This window comes from Pseudopipra pipra, chromosome 5 (assembly GCF_036250125.1).
Source record: "Pseudopipra pipra isolate bDixPip1 chromosome 5, bDixPip1.hap1, whole genome shotgun sequence".
In the NCBI taxonomy this organism is placed as follows: domain Eukaryota; kingdom Metazoa; phylum Chordata; class Aves; order Passeriformes; family Pipridae; genus Pseudopipra; species Pseudopipra pipra.
This window is the reverse complement of record NC_087553.1, coordinates 26,172,228-26,189,988: the sequence shown is the minus strand read 5'-3', so window position 1 is coordinate 26,189,988 and position 17,761 is coordinate 26,172,228. Positions and strand designations below refer to the sequence as shown.

Genomic DNA, 17,761 nt, shown 5'->3' with positions numbered 1-17,761 from the left:
TACTGGCTCTTGGGCTGTTGGATATCAACATCTTATAACTTACCAAAGACTTGGGGTTCACTGAAGAACAAGCAGAGAAATGCTACAAAGTAGAACTATGATCCAAAGGAAGAATGAACTCAGACCTACTGCCCTCGGCAGTGGGACTTCAAACATAACTCTGGAAATGGTTCATTTTGTCAGCAACTCTACCAATTAATGCTTTCATGTTTCTCAAAGTTTTAGTATTGGGGATAGTGAAAGTATATGTATCCTTAGGCAGAGGAAAAAATGAGGGGTAGGATAAAACTTGTAAATCCCAAGAACAAATCCTGGTGCCTTCTTGGGAGCTATTCCTCCCCATGCTGTCATCAGCATCCTGGGCATATCAGAAAACCTGTCTTTAGGATGGATCCAGCTTTCTCCAGCCAGATACTAGTGGTCAGTGTTCAAAGTGAGTTGCTTATGGCAGGACCATTAGCCTGCCTGTATCCTCACGGTCATTACACAAGGCCTTTCAGGCTAGTGTCCATGCCCTGAAAGCAGTTGGGGAAAAAATAATCAATCTAGCGGTGTGACCATGGGTAGTCTCTTGGTTATAAGGAATTTACTTGTATTACTTTTTCCTTAAGAAAGCTCACCAAAAGACAGGATTTGTTTTTCCCCTTAAACACATCCAAGCTTGGTTTCAGGCTTGCAGGAAGAAATGCAGCACTAGAAAGTCTGTACCTGTGCATGATTTTGTTGCCATCTCCTCTGCTGTGTCACAGGACAAAAAGATACTTTAGCACCCTTGTGTTTTCCACCTGTAATGAAGCCACTTCAGAGGTACGTTGATCCTGAACACATTTGGAACCCTGTGAGCCAAGTCTGAGTTTTGGAAAATTGTGGTCAATGGTGCCATCATGACATGTCTCACCAGCTTTTATTGCTGAAGAGGATTGCTGCAATACGCTTCCGCTGTAACTGCTGCAAGGTCACGGTTTCAAGTGGATGAGAGAAATATGAGCGAGACCCACAGACAGTCTCAGAGCAGTGAGGCTGGATGTTAACTTTTCATAGAAAAGATGAAGAGGAAGAATAAAATGAAAGAATTAGACCAGTTTAGGCAAGGTGGCTGGTAGAGTCTATGAAGTCACCCAATAAATGCTATAAATATCCACAGAGGGAAATGGACTCCCTGCTAGGCAACTGTAAAGCAAACCACAGGATATTTTTGAAGCTGCCATACAAAAATACAAAGAAAAGTGTGACAAGTCTATTTAAAAACCAAAAATGGAACAGATGAGCACTTCATCCCTGCTGTGATTTAGAGCTCTAGCGGCAGGTCCTCCCACTGAAGCCTCCGTGAAAAAGAATGAAGTGCTTTGCCCAGATTCTTATGGAAGTTCAGAAATTCTTCTGTGGTCAGCAACATCTTCATGCTTGGTTGAAAGAAAAAACAAGGACTGATGTCTCAACGCTCAGTGGAACTTCTGGCAATGCTGAGGATGAGATTCAGTGGTGTGTTTCTGACTGCTTTGTGCTCCCTATCAATGCCAAGCAGTTGTAAAGCTTTGTCTGCTGCTCAAGCTGGAGTTACAGGTGCTTTGCATCCCTAGGCTGGTACAGAGCAGCCAGAGCATGTTTGCGTTTGGGGTTTGCATAGAGCTTTTTCAGCAGGGCAATTCACCTGGCGTACACACACCAGGGAATGCATGCAGCAGGCTCGGTGGCATCTAGAGCAAGTATATTGGTGAGTGAGAGCTCCTGTGGTGCAATCAAGTCTCAGCCTCATTGCAGGCTAGGCCTTTAACTGTGGGGTTTGTACTGAATTCCAAAGGTTTATCTTTTCTCCTATTACATCTACCCTGTCTGAGCAGCAATATGCTTATGGTATGCAGCATGTGGTGCACTATTTATACTTTACATCCTAAAATTTTGGTGTAGTTACCCATTTTTCTGTAATTTCCAGTATTTTCCTTTGACCCACCAAGGCAATAGCGCCTGTTGTAGGCATGCTCCTCAAGCGTGTGCTACACTGCTACACAGGCTGTACTGCCAGGGTGCTCGGTGCTCTTCTGGAGGCTCCTGCATGCCGGAGAGGAGCTGAGAGAACGCTGGCAGAGAGGGCCGAGACAGGCTCCCCGTTTTCCGCTGGTGTAAAGAGCCTTAGTTTGATGGCTCTTCCCGCCCCGGGCCTGTGCGTCACCCCTCGGCCCTGGAAACAGCCCCTTCCCCGGTGCTTGCGAGCTCCGATGCCCTAGCCCCGTGCTGGAGGGCAGCTGATGGTGACTGGGAGGAGGGGCAGAGCCGCGGTCCCCGCCGCCACCGCCTCCCCGGGCGACACGTGGCTCCAGCGGGTCCCGGGGCTGGTGGATGCTGCGGTGCCGTCCCGGTGGGGTTCCTCTCTCAGTCTGCAGCTGGGAGGCTTTCACAGAATCTTTCTTTTTCTTTTCTCTCTCTCCCCTCATCGGTCCAACTTTTCTTTTAAAAAAAGCCAAACAAACCCAAACTTTTTTTCTTCTTTACTTTTTTGTGGTTTTTTTTCGCCTTGCAAGAGCCACGCCGTGGAAACACGGGGTGGTGGAGGAGGGAGAAACCCCTCCCCTTCCCCTCCCCCGTGGCTCCTTCCTCGGAAAAGAAACATTTGGGGGGTTTCCTCCCCTTCTTTCCCCTCCCCTCCGCTCCGCGCCGCTCCGCTCCTCGGAGCCGAAGCCGCCGACGCGGCGCCCGCCCGCCTCGCGGCCGAGGAGGGCCCGGCGGGGCAGTCGCGCCGCCCCCGGTAAGGCGCGCACCGGCCCCTTTGTGAGCCGAGGGGCCGGGGGGGATGCGGAGCGCGGCGGTGCCGGGCGGTGGGGAGCGGGGCCGCCTCCGTTTCGCTGCGGGGCGGGAGAGCGGCGGGGGCCGAGCCGGGCAGCGCCGCTGCTGCCCCGGCACTGAGCGCTCGCTCGCACCGGCGGCAGCGCCGCCCGCCCGTGGCCCCGGAGGTGCCGAGAGTAAGTTGTGCGGCGTTAACTGGAAAGGGCCTTTTGGGGGGCGGGCTGCGAGGGACGTGTCTGTCTGTCTGCTCCGGTCCCCCCTTGGCTTCTTACAAAGGGGTGCAGCCCCCGCTGGTTTGGCTCTTGGGGATGTTTGGGCTGTTGTTGGTTGGGGAAGATGGAGCGTGTTGGGGCTTGGGGTGCCTTCCCCAAGGGGGTCAGACGGAGATTTGAGGTGCTCGCAGCTCACTGCCGGCCCCGAAGGGAGCTATGTGCCCTTCTGGGGTGGCGGTGGGGTGCTGGGAGCAGCCTCGGAGGCTCTGTGGGGATTGTCCTGCCGTCAAAATGTTCTCCAAAGCATCGAGGCAGGGAGATGCTTCTTTTAAAGTGAAACCTGCAAATTATGTAATGTCTCAGATGGGTCTGTAGGGAAGCAACCGCATGGGTCCGGGTAACTCGGTCTTAACACCACTTCTTTTCTTTCACATAAACCACTGGAGAAGCAGTGTGCAGGGTGTTACACTTAGTCTTAGCTGGAAAAGCGAGCTGCCTGCCAGAACCCAAGGTGTTACAGGGAGGTGGGGTAATTGTGAACCAGGGGGGTACATGCCCGTTGGGGTTGCCTTGAAAAGCAGAGGAACTCGCCATCCTCCAGACCTGGCACAGTCAGAACGCAGCCTCACACCTGCCTTTTCTCAGAAGATCAGTGCTGTGCACCCATGGAAAGCTTTGCCGGCAAAGGTTATCACTAAAACTCCTTTATGCAATCTGAGTCATGGTGCTCACAGTCATGCAGGATCCACTACTCACTTTTTCCCACTAACACACACACTCTTACTGAGAATTTTGGAATGGTTACCATGTAAAACCTCAGCTCATGCTACTCTTAGGATCTTCTTTTTTCCGTTTTTAAAAATTTAGTAGAGGTTTGGAAACGGGATCCAGATGTAGTGCAGAGGTAACTGAGAGCAACTCAAGAATGGTAAATTAATGTCCCTGGCTTTTTTCTTCTCCTGCATGGTGAAGGAGAGGGATGTGGCTTGACCATTGTTCTGGAAAGTTGAGGGAAGAGTATTGTTAGCAAGCTGCTATTTAGGACTATGTGGTCCAGACAGTGCCATTTGCTAGTTCTAGTCCTTGCAGCTCTAAGAGAACTTAAATGAAAAGCCCAGTCACATGTTGACCACACTCAACTCTGTAAAATGGGGTGGAATCAGAAATAACTAGTTTCCTGATGTTTCCTTCTCTATTGACTGTGCCCTTAAGAGGGAATGCAGGCATATCTTCTTTCTCCAAACAACTGCAACTGCAGTTCAGATGCTGTGTGAATGTCAAATGGCCCATTCAGTCACAGCAGGGCAATGTCATGTGCTTAAAAATTATGCACATGCACAGAAGTTTGTGAGACTGAGGCTCTAGTATCATATAATGTTGCTCTTGGTTGAATCACGTTATGAAGAGATGTGGCCAGTTGCTGCAGATAAAGCCAAGCTTTGTTTCTGTGTTCAAGAATGATTCTGCTGGGTATGTGATTTAAAACATAGTTGTTGAAGTATGGATTCTTGTTTCCTCTAGAGTGGAAGGCTCTTGGGCACAAACCTGTAGTAGGATTACTGGGATGCCACCCTCCCACACAGGTTCCCATCTTTTCCTGAGCTAGACTGGAATCTGGGCCTTTGTTATTTCTGTGTTCCTTGTTATTATTCAGTATGTTGTACGTCCTTCATTAACCTGGCTTGCTTATCACTTACTTAAATGTGGTGGGGTTGAGAGGCAACACAAAGTTTTTCTGTAAGTTTGTGATGGAAGGCACAGGTAAATTCTGCTGAGGTCCTGAAAAACAGGCACAGAGGAGCAATGGGGAAAGGCTGAGCTTCTTCAAATCCTCCCAGCTGTGTGTCCCTGCCACACTCTGCCTGCTCAGAGAGGGCCAAATTCAATTTCCATATGACAGCTTCAAACATGCAGCCAGTGCCTCTTACCCTCCTCAGTCCAGCTGGGATTTCTATGAAGTTGGTGGTCAGTTTGCGCAAGGATGGAGATGGGGTTGGGTGGTGTAAATTCTTAGTTGCTGTTGCTAATACTGTGGTTGCATTGCTAAGAAACAAAGGAGAAAATGTGCCTTTGGAGCTGTGTTTCTTTCCTTGTTCATCTTTCTCTCTGTCCCCACTGGGGATGTTTCACTCTTTTCTCCAAGTCTTTCACTACAGCTCTTTGCCACCCCCTTCCTCCCTTGCCACCCACAGACTTCTCTGTCCTGCTTTCTCCAACCTTTGTTTGGTCAGCAATAAACAGATAGTGCCAGTACTTAAATATTACATCATTTGGGTCGGGTTGATGCTGTGGGTAGATTAATAAAAGCTATGGGGAGGTGGTGTGTTCCCGAGCCGTTATTCCAGGCCACTGCAGACCTCGGCTAGTGGTGCTCGCCAAAAGCTCACAAGCTGGGAGAGGTGGGCACTTGCATCTCTTTCTGTAAGTGAAAATGTGGGTGGTGAAAGAGCTGAGTATGCCATACAGAGATGATATCTTTGTACAGAGTAAAGGCATGTGTGTCATTAGGAGGCAAAATATATTTATTTAAAATAATGCAACATTAATTAGATCCTTGATTATGTGTAAGTAGAGGCAGAAGGCAGGCATATCAACTTACTCCCTTCTGTCAGTCTACTTCATTACTATCTGCTCTTCTGGTTTCATTTGTGCATATCCTGCAGCCTTCTGCCTCAGTAAGGTATTTATTAAGTCACCATTTTGCTGAAATCGGGCTCAACTCTTAAAAAAAAAAAGGTGCTGTGGTGCAGGATTTGGTGACTTTGTGTTAGTGAGTGGTCAAAATGACTCAAGTAAAATTCTTACCCCCTCTCCCCGCCTCTGACCAAGTGCAAGGTTTCAAGTTAAGATTTAGAAGCATGAGGTGTAGAAAGTCCTACTTTTGAAACTTCTGGGAAGTTTCTGTTGAATAGGCATTCAATAGTATTAAAATGTAAACTCAGTTTTAATAAAATGGCTAAATGCTGGTTTTGTGTTGTCTTTAGAGACTTTAGAGCTGCCTCCTTATTTTTGTCCTCTTCAGTGGAGAAATGAAAAGGCCTGTGTGCACTTCACAGGAAATGAGTGTCTGATACAGGCTTGCAGGCTGCACATTTCCAAGAACCGCTCTCAAGGTATTTTGATAATGCACATTCTCTCTGCCTTCTCCCTTCCTGCTCCCCCTGTGCTTTGTGTGCTTCTGCTTGTTTGCAAACACATGCAGAGTAGGAGGGCAAGAATTGAATGGTGCCACTATTAAATTTGCAGATAGGCTGCTTTAGCTTTACATTAGAGCTGTGGCTGGCAAAATTAAGCCAGCTGGCAGCATTCAGTTGCCTTTGTTGCAGAGGGGTTTTATCCTTCCCCTCACTCCCTGAAAAAGCTGAAGAAAAATTTTGACTTCAGATTGTGACTCGTGCAACAAGGGAGTTTTTTGTGCGTATGCGATTCTGCAGTTCAGAAACAGTTTGAATCTACTTTCATACTTCCTTGGTAGCAAAGTTTATTTGGAAATTTAGGCTAAAGCTTAGGCTAAAAATTTCTGTAATCTGAACTGCGTAGCTGGGCTGCTGTGCATCCTGCTGAAGGTGCCTTACTGAAGCTAAGGGGGTTTGGCATAAGTTTGCCTGAGTTGGCATGCTACTGGTGATGAGCACAGGTGCTCTCAGGAATGGTTTGATTATGCTTTTTGACAGACCAGTAGTGTTGTTCTTCATGCATATTTTAGTTCTTCCTTGTTTTCTAGTGAGATTTTGGGATGTGGAAGGAGGGAAGTTGGAGATGGAGAGACGTTCTCCAATCTCCCCTACCAGAAGTTATGTTCATCCTCCAAGGCCCAGTTAAGTGACACAGTGGAGCAAGAGTCCCACTCAAGGGAATGCTGAGACAGAAGGAATGTTTCTTTCTAACATCATCACAACAGCCATTTCTGATTCTGAGCTGCTTTAGCAGTAAACACTCAAATCTGCCATTTGTTAGGATGCACACTGATATTCAAGTCAGCACACATAAGGCAGAGGTGCTGTTCTTTTTAGTCATTAAAGAATGAGGAAAAAATGGGCAGAGCTACTTTAACTACTCTGCAGCAGGTCCATAATTGATTTCTCATAGTGACTTTATATACCTTTGTTTATTACTTCAGTTTTGCACAACTAAAGGACATTTGTGCCTTGAGCTGAGCTCCCCTTAGTCTTATGTCAGTTTTGAATGCTTAAGAGGTGTCTTAAAAAGGCATTGCTAAAAAACCCAGTCCTTTGCTGCTGGATTCCTCTGCCTAAGGTCTGCTAAAGCGTAATGTGGTAGGTACTGCACAGAAACAAAGCAGAGGCATTTGAGAAAGAAGAGAAATGAGACTCCTCAGATCAGCTCTCTCACTTTCCCCAGAAGCAGCATTTAATGTCTATATGATTGGAGTTTTTCCTTTTATGAGTTTTAAAATTAGTTACTTTTCAATCTCGGTCACCTTTGAACTTCCTCTCATCTAGTTTTATAAAAGAACACAAAAAGAACGTCCTGATTGTACTGTATCTTCCTCTGGAATCCCCTTGTATCTATCTGCTCTCTAAATTGAGCGTGAAGTTTCACCCGTGTCTCTCTGTACACTTACGTTTGACTTCTTATCACCCATCTTTGGGCCCATCATCTTTGTTTCAGCTCTATCTGTTTTTATTTAAGGTGACTGGAACTGACTGTATTATCTCAGGTGGTGACATTACTGTTACGTTCCCACCCATCCATTTTGCAGCCTTACTCTCGTGTTTGCATCTGGGTTTTTTAATGACTGCTTTTGCATTCAGAGCTGGAGCTTTCCTTAACAAACCCTCAGCGCTGTTACTCGGCTCATTGGTCAGCTGTGCCACTTAATTTATCACTCTCGAAAATATAGACCCGGTTGGTTTTCCTACAAGCCTGCTTGTGTTTGCATTTGTCAGGACAGAGTCTTGCCCGATGTCCTGGTGCTTTCCAGGCTGATGAATTTTGAGTGATCTTGGACTTCTCTTGCCTGTAGAGAGCGAAGTGATTTTGTTACTGTTCGCCCTGGGAAGGTAATGGAGGGGGCTCACTGCATTTTGAGCTGGCTGCCTAGATGTAAGTAACATGAGGCTGTAAGCTGCCTGCTGCGGGGCAGGGTTAGACCTGAGGAGGTTGAGGTGTTGTGGGTAATGGCAGCTTGAAGACAGGGAGAGACAGTTCTAGAAGGGGACCTCGGTCAACATGTGAGTTTGCGTGGACAGGGGGAAGGGACTGCTTGCATCAGGGCTGGGGGAAGCTTTGGGCTGCCTCTACCCACCAACCTGTTGAGGAGTGGGGAGGGATGCTCTACGAAGTGGGCTGAGTTGATCCAGGGGGAAGATGCAGTGGCTGGGAGGATGGCAGAGAGGTGACCAGATGTGCAGGGGCTGAAATGCCTTGGTTTCCTCCAGATACCTCTTTTACACCTCCCATTCACCCTGTGGCATGACTGCTCTGTGTCTTCTATCTATCTGCTTTACAGGTCCTGGGATGGCTCTTTAGCTCATGTACCATGTCTCACTTTTTGAGTTGTTTCTGGAATGGAGGCTTTGGGGAAGCACAAAGTGTTTCCTGTCATCTGTTGCTTCTTCAGATACCATCTGCCTGATGGGGAACTCTGTCTGGGGATTGCCTCTCCCCCACATCATGTAGCCTCGTGCCGCTCCTGTCTTAGCAGTACATGTCAAAAAAAGTTCCTTCCAATACTTGCAGCCCTCTGGCAATTGGTAGTGCAGCTGATTTGATTGAGCGCTTCACTTTGCATCTCAACCATCCATTTCCAATTCAAAATCCCTGGGTATAGTCCATGGTGCCCAGCTGGCTTTCTACTCTAATATCACTTGTCCTCATCAATTCTGATAGAGCACTCCCTTTTTTCCCTTCACATTAAACAACATTAAATACTGGGAAATCTCCTCAACATCCTGTCCAAGAAAAAAGATAATGCCCACTTGCTTGTGTAGCTTTTCTGCAGTATCCCCATCCCCACTTGCTGGTATCTCAGTTGACTAAATGATTCCCCCAGAGGTTTTCTGTTTTCAATAAACTGAAAATGCCATATGTTTTCTGGGTTTTGTTTTGTTTATCTCGGCCACCTACTATCCCAGTTTCATGACAGCCATCCTCACATAAATTTGTTCCCTGTTGTCAGTAATTTATATTCCTTTATATTGGCTGCTCCAGGATTATCTTTTCATCTTCCGAAGGATTATAGAGAAGGTTGTAGGAAGATTTGGAACAGGGACTGGGGTTTTGTAGTGTCTGTGTTTGATGTGTCTGCCCCATGGTGGATGCCCTTGCAAGCTGCTGCACCTACAGCTAGTACCTGCAGTGTGACCTGTTCTTCTCCCCCAAGCCTGTCCTCTTAGCCAGGCAGCATCTCTGTGTCATCCTTTGTGGGAAGTCTGCATGCTCTGCCACTTTGAAATTTCCTAAATAACCCCTCATGACTTTTTTTTTTGTTCTTTTCACTTTTAACTCTCAGGACTAGTTTCTTTGTTTTGTGTGTTGGAAATCTCCCATTATAAGACCTAGTGTTGTGGTGTGTTTGTGCTTTCTGACCCTCGCCCCTTCCTCTGAAGGCACAGTAGCTGGTGCTGCATAGTCCCCCTCACATCTTCTGAAGCTGGTCCTTCTGAAGAGCCAAGGCAGGATCTCTCCCCTGTCTCCCTGTGCTCTGGCTGGTGTTGGTTAAGCACCTGGGACTCTTCTCTGACATCATAGTTCTGATCAGGATATTGAGCCAGTTTTATCTGCAGGCCAGGCACTGCTCGTTTCTCAGAGTTAGCTGCTGCTTTGAATTCCTTTCCGGCTAAATGTGATTGTTTTGATAAGAAGCCATGGCCATCGCAGGGACCACTGATGGCCTTTGCTTCTTAGGATTTACTCATTTCCTCAAACAGGGTTCTGGAACAACTGAAAAAAGTCAGTTTAACCAAGAGACTGGAACAGAGGATATGTATCTATGGTGTGGGGGAGGCGGTAAGGCTGAGGAGCCATGATGGGTAGATGCAGAGCTCTGCTCCAACAGAGGGCAAGGATGCAGCCCAGCCATTGCTACCCCCTTCCCACTGATCCCCCTCTCAGCAGGAAGATGGGACAGAGCATTTCAAGTAGGGAGTCATGAGGGACTGCTGTTATCCTGGCTTCTTTATTCTTCCTCATCATGCCCTCTCCCCATCTCCTTGTTTCAGCCCCCAAACTGGGGAGAGCCCCAGCCACCTCCCCAGAGGTGTGGGTGGTGCGGAGGGAGGGAAGGCAACAGGGAGGCTGTGTTCCCTGGCCAAGCGCAGAGCTGAGGTTTTGTGTAGCTCTGCAGCACTAACATTTGCAGGAATGGCTGCTCTGTGAAACTGCAAAGGTCAGGAGCAATGCGACTGGGCTTTCCTCACTTACCAAAAATGCTGTTGGCCAGAGGTAAGCAACAACAACTCTCTTTGCTTAAGCTGTGGCCGGATAGGCTCAGCTGCAGCTTTGGAATTTGGTAGTACCCCCTCCTGATTTCCTTTTTCTTACCTTTTTTTTTTAATTCTCTTTTCCCCAGTTACGGGGGAAGGCAGAAATAATTTAGTCTCCAACAGAAGCTGTCTGCCAGAAGTCAGATGCTAGTTTTGGTAGTTCTTGGCAGCCTTTGAGTTCAGGGAAACGATGTGGCTTCTGTGTTATTCTGAAATGGCAGGATTACAGTTTCACATTGGGCTATTTTGACGAGGAATAGGCTCTTTTATTTGTAAGTTGTTCTGAATGTACACAATATTTCCAAGGTGTGAGGAGGGGACCCTGAAAATGGGTGTCTTTCTTCCAACTCTTTCAATTATCCCAGTAAAGGCAATTAGCTTTTCCTGTAAACTGCCACCTTGTTGGGTTTTTAAAAGCATGTTATGGAGAAACCAAACATGCTTGAAGACTTCCCTGCCTTGAAGAATATTTGGCACATATCACACTGTCTTGTTGGTTTTCTTGGGCGAAATCCCTTTAGCCCATATCAACTAAGTGCCACATTAATTCAGAAAACAAACATCATAGAAAAATATGGTAAGAAATACAAAACATAAATATCAGATCCATGGGAAGTTATTTGTGGGTTTTGAAGTATGTTCTCCAGCCCCAAAATGTTGGGAAGTGTTTGATAAGACCAGTCCTCTTGCAAGGTGATTTCTGGAGACTGCAAGCAGGATCTTCCTGCTCTGTGTCTCTGCTGCATGGAAGTAGGAACTGTCACAGCGTGTGTGCTGCCTCAGCTTATTTTATTTTATTAAATGTTGCATTCTTGAATGTTGCTTGTGTAGGGAAATGCAGTTTTAGTTTGGGGTATGTAAGTGTGGTGTGGGTTGTTTTCTTTTTTCCATGTATTCCCTCATGTGTCAGACATAATGGCAAGCTCACATCAAATTATTTATAGCCATGGCATAAAAGATAGAGGGAACTGCAATGTCTCTGAGGCCTGCTTTGTGCTGAAGAAATTGGCTGTGATTAACATTGGTCCTCTTAGCTGAGCTGGCCCACATTCCTCCCCTAACCACAGCTCCCTCTGTGCTCTTTGGCATGTCTGTCAGTGCATCTTCTTTCCCTTCCCTCTCCATGATCCCTTTCTGGTCACCTTGGCTGTGGTAGGGTGCTCATGACAAGGGGCATTGGTGTGCCCATGCACCGTGGCAGTGATGGTGGCATGGTTCAAACCAGTGCCAATGTGTGGCAGGCAGTGGTGGCGATGGGAACCAGGCTGGCCCACCATTAAACCCCAGCACTGCGTGCTTGGCTCTTATCAGGGAGGTTTCTTCCAGCCTTTTGCTCAAGCTTTCCTTTGAAACATCCTCCCCAGCCACAAATCAGTAGGCAGCGCATTTCTGTGGGATGCAGACGTGCAAGCAGAGATGTCTGCTCAGGCTCTGCTGCCTGGAACGGGGACACTGCTGCAAGGGCTTGCAGGGTACCTCAGGGAGAGCTTTTCCAAATTATCCCAGCCTCTGTCTAACTGCTCTGGGAACTGCAGGGTTGCTATCCGGGAGATGTCAAAGCTGAATGGATTGGTAATGGGTAGTAATGGGAATTTAAAAATGGGAATTAATAATGCGTAGTAATGGGATAGACCTGCAGTTCTGCAAGTCAACATGGCTTGTGGGGTGTGTGCCCCGTCTGGACTCTGCTGGGGAGGATGCAGAGAAGTGAGGTTATGTGTGTATAAGTGAAGCAGTGCAGTGACTGCCTCTGAAAGGCATGCAGAAAGCTGGGATTGTTTTTTCAGCTTGCTGATGGATCCAATGACAGACAAACAATTGCACATGTGGTGGTCTGCTGCTCCACCAGGTCAGTGGGTTTAGTTTTCCATCAGTGAGATGGAAAGAAAAGTATTGAGAGCAAGGCAGGTGAGTGTGGGTCAGAATGAAGTGGGTCACTTGAATGGCTATGTGGTGTCAAATAAGATACTCTAAATGTTGTGTGTTGTATTGAGCACAAGCTAGAGTTTGCTGTCCTGAATCCTTAAGCTTGTTCCTGTTGCCATCATCTCTTAACATTTGGGGTTTTACGGTTCCTGCTTCCAGAAGATGATAGCACCTTTATGGTCTTTCCCTTTGTCCTTAAGCCATCTGTGAGCTGCCTGGACCTAACCAGCTCACGGCTTTGTAAGTAGCAATAATAATAACAGCAGCAATAATCCACTTTCTCTGTTGCTATCCAAAGTGCTATATACATGCTTCTATGGTAATACAGATCAAAGACGTTGAGACAGACAACCTGTCCCCAGATTTGTTGTATTTTAGATCCACATTATGGCAAACTAATGGGCTTAGTCACCTGCTTGATGGACTTCTCTTTCTTTTCAAAGGACAGATCTGCTCTTAAGTAAAGCTGCGCAAAAACTGGGAAGTGCTGCATCGGAGCTTTTGAATTTGGACCACTTCCAGGCCTGACATCCAGAAACTCATCCCTATGGGCAGTAAAGACAAAGAGGTAAGCTTTTTCAAGTGTCCTGGAAAAAGAGAGCATCATAGAATGCATCATAGCTGAGTACTTGAGGCTGCTGCTGAACACGGCAGATTTGTCAAGCTCCAGGGTGCAGGGCTGGCTTGGCTGACACCAGATGCCGTGTACAGTCCCCTGGTTTACTAGAACTGTCTCCTTATATGAAATACGCTGCCTTGCCTGGGTCGTGAGTGAGGAGGAAAACAGAATGCCCTGTGTTAAGAGTACTTATTTTGAAAAGCTCTTGAACTTGCAGTAAATCAGAAGCTCTGGGAAAATTTATCCAGCCTTTTAATTAGTGGGACACCAGCTTTTTAGGTTACATTGCTTTGGCTTCAAGCACTGTTGTGACTTGCGTTAGGGAGGTAGTAACTTGTTTGAGCGTTGGGGGGTTTTTTTGGCTTTTTTTGGAGGGGAGAAGAGGGAAAGCAAATTGTGGTGTGGCAAAACAGAAGCAGAACTAAATATGCATGTGTGTTTCATTACACCCCAGGCCCCTGGGTTCACTTATTCCTAATCCTGAGTCTGCACATCCTCGTTGATGTGGGAGGCCATGTACATGTAGGACCTGTTGACCCATTAAAACTGAACCTTAGAGGTAGTATCAGGAAGCACTTCTAGAGCTAATATTAGTATAACTAATGCTGCACTGCAGGCCAGGCAGTTCTCTCTTGGAAATGGGTCACTGAAGCTAAACAAATTCCCCCCATCCGAGGCTCTGACCCATATGTAGATTTCAAACCGAATGAACAAATTGTCAAGGTGCTATTTTTGCATTTACTTTGAATTCGAAATGATGACACAGTCTCAGTTCTTAGTCAGTGAGATTTCTAGTAGCAGGACTTGGGTGAATGACTCAAGGTTGAAAACTGGGACAAACTAGTTTGGTATTTTTTTTCCTGTCAAATAGCATTTGCAGCCTTAAACAAATTATATATTTGTTGTTACATTTAAAACTAGCCTGGAAATGAAAGACAACTGCCTGCTTCTGTTTACTTGCTTGAATTAATTTTTCATCCTCGACCCGTGAAAGTGGCAAAATTTCTGTTTGGACCCAAGAGAAGTTGCTATTTAGGAAGGCTCCTTTTCAGTCCTCTCAATGCTATATCTGCAGCCCTGGAGGCATCTGGCAGATGACCTTTTTCTATAGGAGCTAACTTCCGCGCCCGGACGCCCAGTGGAGAGGAGAAGGAAAGGGACAGAGATAATGCAACTTCTTGTGGCACCTACTGCTGAGTTTTCAGTGGTGATAGATGGCCCTAGTTGCTGCACGTGGTGACTGTGTTTACTTGCATTCTACTCACTAAATCACTTCCCCCTAAGATTTATTCTGACTTGCTGAACAGCTTGAGCAGCTTTTAACTGCTGCCTTTTTTTTTTAATGGAAAAGAAAAAACCCAAGTTGATTAACTCCTTCCTACCCCTCCCACCTTTCTCTAAGTGTGGAATTTCCCTCCTCCTGTGACATGTAGCTAAAGGGCAGGATCAACAGCATTCAGAGCAGTACCAGGAACATTAGTAGCGGCTTGTGGACTGCAAATCACAGGGCTAGAAACTCGAGAAGCTTCCCAGGCTGCTCTTGGAAAGGATGTTTATTGCTCCCATGTATGGAATGCCATGTGCCTGGCTGCTAAATTATTGGTATTACTGTTGAGTACTGAGATGGATGTTAGTTGAGAAAAGGTGACTGTAGGCAAGGCATTGGCAGGCACATGCTCCCTTTCCAAAACTACTGTGCCCATGTGAAGGACAGATGTTTGGCCCTGCTGCTCTGTGTCCTCTCCCCAGGTGCAAAGTGGGCTCTGCACGGCCATCCAGTTGGTGCAAGCACCAAACAGAATGAGAGGCTTTTGAATAGCTGGCAAAGTGTGTGACAGGGGAGTCTTGCAAGGAGCTAAGCTTAACACAAAGCTCTCCCTCCAGAGCAAGCTCTCCACAAGTCCCTGCATAGTCCCTGGGGGCTGCCTGCCTGCTATGAGCCCCAGGGCTCCCGCAAGTCTGCTGTGGGGAGGGACTGCTGGAGGTGAAGTGTGTCTCTCCCTCTGCTGCAGGCTGTGTGTCAGCAGTCTGTCCTGCTCCAAGCATGGCTATGCTGTGAGCGGGTATGACTGTTTTAATGGAGTATGTCAAGGGACCGAGGGCAGGATTTGGTGGCGAGCTACTGACTTGTCAGGTCTGGGGAAGTGGTATGTTACAGCTCAGCTTCTCGCACAGAATGAGTCTCTGGCTTAGGGCTGTGGTTTTTATGTTTGTGCACACACACACATTCAGAATATGTACTTTTTTATATATATAATTGAAATGACTTGGATGGCTGATGGCAACACTGGGTTCAGAAATTTGCATTTCTGAAAACAGACAGCCTGGTGATAACACAAGGTGCAGGAGATGAGCAGGGTCGTGACAGTACGTGAGCAGAGGATGGCGACTGGGAGAGGGCAGCATTGTCTGCGGGCAGGGGGAGATGTCCTTCTGGAAGAAAGAGAAGTTAAGGGGCTGGAAGGGCATCAATAGTGTCTGGTACCAGTGTTAAGTGGGCTCATTTGTGGCAGTCCGAGCCCTGAAGTTGATGTTGTAACATTTCTTGAAGGGGTCTTGATCTGAGGCCTTTGCTTTCTCCTAAGAGAGTGAAACAGGCATATCGCGGGATGAGGGAGTAGTTCATGGGGTTTGGTGGGAAAGACTCATGCCCATCTTCTGTTTCTTCTAAGTCCTGTTACTGGAGAAAGCATTAGAGCGGTGCAGAGAAACCTTTCTACCTTTCCTTGAATGACAAAGTAAATGATACTGCTTTGCAAAATTTTTCCCTTCTGATTTGGGGTGTCATTTCCCTTTTCCTGTCTCAAGGCCACTGAAAAACCCCAAAGCATCCAGCAGGGGAAATCTTGAAATTACAAGATCATCTAGGTTCAAACCAGCCTTCTGAAGGGGTGTGCAGGAGCTCCTGGCTGTAAATCACAGAAACCAGTGGATGCAGAGCTCTGTAAGGTGCCACCTTTTGCTGATGGGACCCGGCTGGAGCCCTTCCTGCACATATATCTTTGGTGTCCCTACAGCTGGGGATTGGTGACATACAGTAGTTCCTTTGTACCCTCTTTAGTACTCTTGCTTGGTCTTTCTCCCTTGTGAAGTGTCTTCACTTGCCCAGGTAGAAGAAGGTATTGGGTTTGCCTCACTCTGCTTCTGTCCCGCAGGCTGGATGCCAAGGAGGAAGAATGGTAAAGGCAGCATCTTTCCAGGATCCATGGGCTCTTTGAGAGATGATCAGAGGGAGGCCAGATGATCTGCACAACACGCACACCACTGTTTCTCATCTGCAAAGGCAGCATCGGAGCGTTCTCCCCAGCCCTGCACCACCCGGCTTGCCCGATCGTTTCCGGATGTTTCGTAGCTGCGAGTGGGAGGTCCTGGAGCGATCCCTCAATATCCTCCAGGCCAGTGACTTTTACTGGGGCCCCTTGTCTGTGGGGGAGGCCCACGCCAAACTCCAGAGGGAGCCTGTAGGCACCTACTTGGTGCGGGACAGCTCGCAGGGGAACTGCTTGTTCAGCCTGAGTGTGCGGATGCCAACGGGGCCTGTCAGCCTCCGAATCTCTTTCCAGGAGGGCTATTTCCGCCTGAAGAACTGGTTTTCAGACTGTGTGGTCCAGCTGCTGGAGCTGGTGGTGGCAGGGACCCGGAACAACCCCTTACACTTTGATGAGATGGGGGGAACCCCCCTGGTCTTCTCTGAGCCCCTGTGCCGGAGCCGCCGGACAGTGCCCACCCTGCGAGAACTGTGCTACCGAAGCCTCCCCGCTGGTGCCATGACAGGGGACAGAGCAGGGCTGGGGGGCTCCTTGGGGATGTGTCTGAGGGAGGAGGTGGTTTCACCCCTGCACAGAAGGGGAGGGTCAGAGGGGAGTGTTGTCCCCAGCCCTTCTCTGTCCTGGGCTGGGAGATGATGCCGTACATGTGGGAGACAAAGGGAAATGCCTGTTATGTGGCTGTGCTGGTGGGATGTGTGCCACGCCAGTGGGGCTGGACTGGCTGCTGGCAGAGGAAAGGCGAGGGCAGAGGGGAGCACGGCTTGAACCCGCTGGCTGTGACTGATGTGTCCTTGTATGTGCACAGTGTGTGACTTTTCCCAGAGTTGCCTGGGGTAAAGCCAAACCTGAAGAGCAGAGATTTCCACCACGACCAAGTCCTGCTCTTGGCTCCAGTTATAACTTAAAAGCTTAAGAAGATGACTTGCCTGTCCTCCCAGGTCAGCCCTGTGTTTTCTTCTACCCCAAGTGCTTGAGCTCATTTCTGCTTCAAACCTGCCCTTGTGAAGTGGTGCAGCTGAGTCCAGTCCCGCAGCAGTGCAGCTTGGACATTGGTGGGCATGACCCCTGTGCTGACTGGATCCCCACGCAGCAGGGGCAGAGTGAGAGCACGTTTCACTCCTTGCAGCACAAATGCGATGCCAGTTACTTCAGAGGCCAACGTTTGCACCAGAGTGAAACCATTGCAGCCATGTATGATGCAGGCAGCTTCACTGGCTTTTGCATTGCTGTATTTAATCGGATTTTTGTGAGTGCAGATGGGTTATGCTATACCAAGGGCATGGCATTCCTGCAGAGGTAACCCTGATCCGGAGAGTTGTGTCTACCCTGGGAGGGTGTGAAGAGATGGGATCCAGTGCCCTTTCTTATGCTCATGTGATAGTGAGCTGCTGCCATCTATTGAGCATCAGAAGATGTTTTGGTTTTGCCTCCAAAAAGGCAAAGATTTTTTATATAAAACTTCTAAAATTTTAATAAACATGTTTTTATATTGATTTTTAAAAGTCA

General features: G+C 47.7%; 1 protein-coding gene across 4 annotated transcripts in view; it reads left to right on the top strand.

Moving 5' to 3' along the window:
* LOC135415142 (suppressor of cytokine signaling 1-like) overlaps positions 1-17,761 on the top strand; it is a 25,271-nt gene extending 7,510 nt beyond the window's left edge. Inside the window, exons 1-3 of one of the 4 annotated variants that reach the window (XM_064656733.1) lie at positions 2,304-2,743; positions 12,811-12,935; positions 16,142-17,761. In XM_064656733.1, coding sequence (XP_064512803.1) covers positions 16,208-16,891 — 684 coding nt within the window. In that variant the 5' untranslated portion in view covers positions 2,304-2,743; positions 12,811-12,935; positions 16,142-16,207 and the 3' untranslated portion in view covers positions 16,892-17,761. Of the gene's footprint in view, positions 1-2,303; positions 2,744-2,805; positions 2,958-12,810; positions 12,936-16,141 lie in introns of those variants that run through there. The other 3 variants (XM_064656732.1, XM_064656734.1, XM_064656731.1) reach the window with 3 other exon arrangements.